Source organism: Penaeus vannamei, chromosome 24, assembly GCF_042767895.1.
Source record: "Penaeus vannamei isolate JL-2024 chromosome 24, ASM4276789v1, whole genome shotgun sequence".
NCBI lineage: Eukaryota > Metazoa > Arthropoda > Malacostraca > Decapoda > Penaeidae > Penaeus > Penaeus vannamei.
The window spans coordinates 6160894-6165893 of record NC_091572.1 but is presented as its reverse complement, the minus strand read 5'-3'; the positions used below and the strand labels follow the sequence as shown (position 1 = coordinate 6165893).

General features: G+C 45.8%; 1 protein-coding gene across 15 annotated transcripts in view; it reads left to right on the top strand.

The window, feature by feature from the left end:
* The window catches only part of LOC113826247 (harmonin), a 208498-nt gene that overhangs the window by 165476 nt on the left and 38022 nt on the right, over nucleotides 1-5000 (top strand). For all 15 annotated transcript variants that reach the window (XM_070138316.1, XM_070138311.1, XM_070138301.1 and 12 more), the window contains one exon: nucleotides 4028-4309. In XM_070138316.1, coding sequence (XP_069994417.1) covers nucleotides 4058-4309 — 252 coding nt within the window. In that variant the 5' untranslated portion in view covers nucleotides 4028-4057. The remainder of the gene's footprint in view (nucleotides 1-4027; nucleotides 4310-5000) is intronic.

Below are 5000 nucleotides of genomic sequence, written 5' to 3'. Positions count from 1 at the left end.
CTCATCTCTTTCTTCTTCTTCTTCCATGTCTCTTTTTTGTCTAAGTTTGTGTTGGGTTTTGGATTTCTGAGTTTTTTTTCTACCATGTTGTTTGTTAGTGTTTTTTCTTTCTTTTTAAAAAGAGATTGATTTGGAAAAGGATAATTACTAAAGGCAAGAGAGCTTTTTTTAAAGATTTTATTGAGTTTTTTTATGCAAGTCGATTAGTGCTCTCTCCGTTTTTGTTCTTCTTTTTTTTTCCTTTTTCTTTTTTATGGAATCTTCACTCGCCAAACCCGCTCGAGGCTGACTCAGCCCCATCCTCGTTCCCCCTCCCCCCCTCCCCTCGGCATACCCCCTACCCCCTCCCTCCGACTCCTTCCTCCACCGCCATTCTCTTATTCCCCTTACCTTTCCTTCCTTCCCTTCCTCCCTTCGACGCTCCCTTATTCTCGGACTCTTCTGTATTTCCTTAAAACGCTTTTCTTTCTCCTAAACCCTTGTAATTTTTTTCCCCCTCTCTCTTCCCCTCTTTCGTTCCTATTTTCCTCTCCTCAGAGCCCTTTCTCCTGTTCTCTTCCCTTATCTTCCCTCCGTTTCATCCCGTCATCCCCTCTTCTCTTCTCTTCTCTTCTCCCCTAACCCCTACCCCGAATCTTCCCTTCTTCCCTTCCTCCCCTCTACTCCTCTTTCCTTCCTCTCCTTTATTCCTTTTTCTTTTCTCCCCTCCATTCTTAAATCCCCCCACCCACCCCACCCCTCTTCACCTCCCCTCTCAACCCCCTCTCCCTCCCCCCTTAGACTCCTCCTCTCCGTAGGACTCCCTCCCCCTTCCCACTTAGACTCCCCCTCCCCTCCTCCCCCTAACCAATCAGACTCCTCCTCCCCTCTTCCCCTTAGACTCCTCCTCCTCCTCCCCTTAGGACTCCCTCCCCCTCCCCACTTAGACTCCCCCTCCCCTCCTTCCCCTAGGACTCCCTCCCCCTCCCCCTAGGACTCCCTCCCTCTCCCCCTAGGACTCCCTCCTTCCTCCCCCTAGGACTCCCTCCCCTCTTCCCCTAATCTTCCAATCCCCCTCCCCTCCCCCTCCCCTCCTCATCCTTCAGATCACCCCGCCCTTCCCCAAAGATGGATCAGAACGGAACTAAAAGGCATCAGGGAATCGGACGCTCTTCGGCTCAAGCGAAAGGGCGCGCCAAAAAAAAAAAGAGAGAGAAAAAAAAAAAATCGGGTTTGCGTGCATCAGGGAGTGCTGTGTGAATTATGGCGTGCGTCGGCGAGTTATTGCGTGCTTCGGGGAGTTATTGCGTGTGTTGGAGAGCGTTGGGTGAGTTACTGACGGCGTCGGGATGAATGGATTACGGTTTGTCTAAAATAACGGAAAATACGGAGATATGCTGTCCCGCGGACGAATTCCGCGCTGCCCTTTAAAGACAAAGAAAAAAAGAAAAAACAAAAACAAAACAGCAGAAACGGAAGAAAGAAAGAAAAAGAAAATAAAAGAGAAAAAAAAAACAGCAGTAACATATTCCTCTTAACCGAAACAAAAAAAAACTTATGCTAATCTCCGTGCAAATCTCCATACGACACATACATCCAGGCATGTATATGGCATTTGGAGGGTAATTCGCAATATAAACAAAGTGGAATGGAATGAAGGGGGCGGGTTGCGAGGGGCATCTCGGGGGAACAGCCAGCCAGCGCTTCTCGTGAGCAGCCATGCGTGCAGTGCGGGTCCTCAGGTGCGTGGACGTGGGAAGGACAGGAGAGAGGAAGAAAAGAAATGAGTGGGGAATGGAGAGAGAGAGGAAGAGGAGAGAAGCGACGGAGGGGTGGGGAGGGGAGAGAGTGGGAAGAAGTAGTGGGAGAATGGATGAGAGAAAGAGGGAAAGGGAGAGAATGGGAGAAAGGGGGAAATAGAGAGAATGGGAGAAAGAGGGAAATGGATTGAACGAGAGAATAGGGGGAAAGGGAGAGAAAGAGGGGAAGGGAAAGAACGAGAGAGAGAGACAGACAGACGGACAGACAGAGAGGGGTGATGAAGATAAAATAAGAATAGAGAAATAAATGACAGTAATAGAAACAGTAGGAAACCACATGAAAAAAATGATAAAACTCTCAGACGAAATAGAAATAACGATACAAACAGAAAAAGGACATTAGAACCATCAATAAAAAAGGGTGTAATATATATATATATATATATATATATATATATATATATATATATATATATATATATATATATATATATATATATATATATATATATATATATATATATATATATATATATATATATATATATATATATATATATATATATATATATATATATAACGTGAACACCTAGCACTCGCTTCAAAGTTCACAATTTTCGCAAAGTGACTCCCGGCAACCTTCGCGGAAACCTCTTAGCCGAACGAGCGACTGCCAAAGACTCGGCCATGACGAAAACCATTGCAAAACGAGGTGAGACGTGCTTGCTGACCTTGGCTTCTTTACCCTCTTCTCCTTGCCCCTACCCATGCCCCTTCCCCTACTCCTTGCCTCTGCCCATGCCCTTGTCCTTATTCCTTACCTCCGTCCATGCCTCTGCCCTAATTCCTTATATCTACCCATGTCCTTGCCCCTACATCCTACCTCTACCCATGCCCCTGTTACTAGTCTTTACCCCTACCCATGCCCATGCGCCTACTGCATACCCACTCCCCTGCCCCTGCTTTCCCCCTGCCCTTGTTCCATCCCATATTCCGTACCCCCTGTCCTTCCCCCAGCCCTTTGTCCCTCCCCCTACTCCATACCCCTTCCCTCACCCCCTCATCTCTCGGGCACGGAAGGGCATCAAGTCCAGCCTCTCCTTCATGCCCATGTCCATATATATTTCCATGGGCGCCGCCTTATTCAACGCCCATTTCATGTCTTTGCAAGTTTCTTTTATTTATATAATGGCGCGTTCTTTATTTGTTCTCTGCTGTGATTGGTCGGTTTGATTTTTTTATATATACCTGAGCCTCACTTCGTTGTTCGCTTCTCTCATACGTCTATGCATGGCGGTTAATTTCGCATGTCAATGGTAAGTTAAATGAAGATTCCATGGCCATAGTCATTAAATTAAATGCACAAATATTTCATTTCGCCGGAGTTTGTTTACATGTCCGTCTGCCTCGGAGATAACGCATCTCGCCATCTACGTGTATCTTTCTTTTTTTCTGTCTCAAATGTCTGGGTTCCTTTCCGACTGTCATTAAACCAGTTTTTCCATAACTCTTCATGACGTTTCAGAGGTTATCATCCCCGAAACGTTTATAATTTCCCATTCGCATCGCTTTGGAAACCGCCGACGCACAGCGCTCGCCGCCGGACACACGCACGAGTATGGCGGGTTGGCTCCCTGCCAGACGCGATGTGCAATACCTGTGTTCCGATGTCTTTTTTTCTCCTTGGGTCGGCTTCCTCTGTTCCATTTCATTATTCTCGATAAAAGTACGATTAATATTTGTTCTTCGAGGTCTTGTCTTTGTTTTGGTAAGTTAGTTATAGGAGATATGAGTGTTTATGTTTTCCTGTACGAAGAAGCAGCTCCTCGTTCACATAGCTCGGCGGGGACGTGTTTTGGCGGGAGCGTGCCTGCATAGCCAGCCCGGCGGCGGTTGTCGTTTGCGGAGAATGCGGTTGCGGCTGTTATGCTGCTTGTGAGGCATGGCACGGTTGTTTTAGGAGCATTTTTGGGTTGGCGTATTCCTTTTATCATTAATCTCTTTTTGCTATCTACTGACCATAGCTATTAATTGATCGGCTATGCTCGTCTCTGATTTTAAGATCATTTCCAGCGTATTTTATCTTCCACACACACACACACGCATAGACACACACACACACACACACACACACACACACACACACACACACACACACACACACACACACACACACACACACACACACACACACACACACACACACACACATGTATGTACATATGTTTGGGTGTGTGTATGTTTGTAAGACGCCCATATTAACGAACGCCATCTCCCTCGCCCCGCAGATGCTCTGAGCGCAACAAGTGCCAGTCGACATGCGCGACGGAGGACTTATGGGCATCAGCGAGCCCCTGGAGGCGTCCCGCGGCCACGCCTTCGCCACCCACGCGCCCTCCATCTCCTCGGCCGCCTCCACCATGGGCGGCGGCCGAGTGAGGTTCGTGAGGCTCATCAGGAGGCCGGGCGAGTCCTACGGGTTCAGCCTGCGGGGCGGCCGCGAGCACGGCACCGGGTTCTTCATCTCCCACGTCGAGGTCGGCTCCGAGGCCTACATGCAGGGCCTGAGGGTGAGGAAGCAGAGATTTTGTTCGTCTTATTTTTTTATTGTTTTTTTATTTGTTATTATTATTGGTGGTGTTGTTATTGTATTTTTTTTATTATTGGTGTTATTATTACTGGTGTTGTTGGTGGGAATGTTATTGGCTATGATGGTCATATAGCGATGATGATAAAAGTAGATGTGATGGGATGAGAAATATAATGATTAAATGGCGGAAATTATGAAGTTGATGCAGTCATGATAATGATGAGACCGATGATAATGGTTATGTAATTATAATGAGAAATATAATGGAAAATTATAATTCAAATTGATAATCATCATGGTAGTCATAATATTGACGATGATATTGAAAATTAATGATCATTATAATAATTTCTTCGTTGCTTATATAGATAAAGAATTATAATAACGATAATTATGTTAACGACAACATTACCGACGACAATGATAGAATAATTATGATGCAGTTGATTAACACATTTAATGGCAGTGATGACGAAATTGGTGATGCCAAAAATAACACCCAGGAAGGTTGCCAAAACTCGACGGGCTTGATGTCACAGCTCATCACCTTGCTTACAACACCCAAGCTACGGCATTATCTCAACACCTTTTGAAGTCACCTGAGTGTATCGAGGCGAGACCCCGTGTTGATTGGCTGCGCTGATCTTTAATAATTATTAAAAAGATGAAAA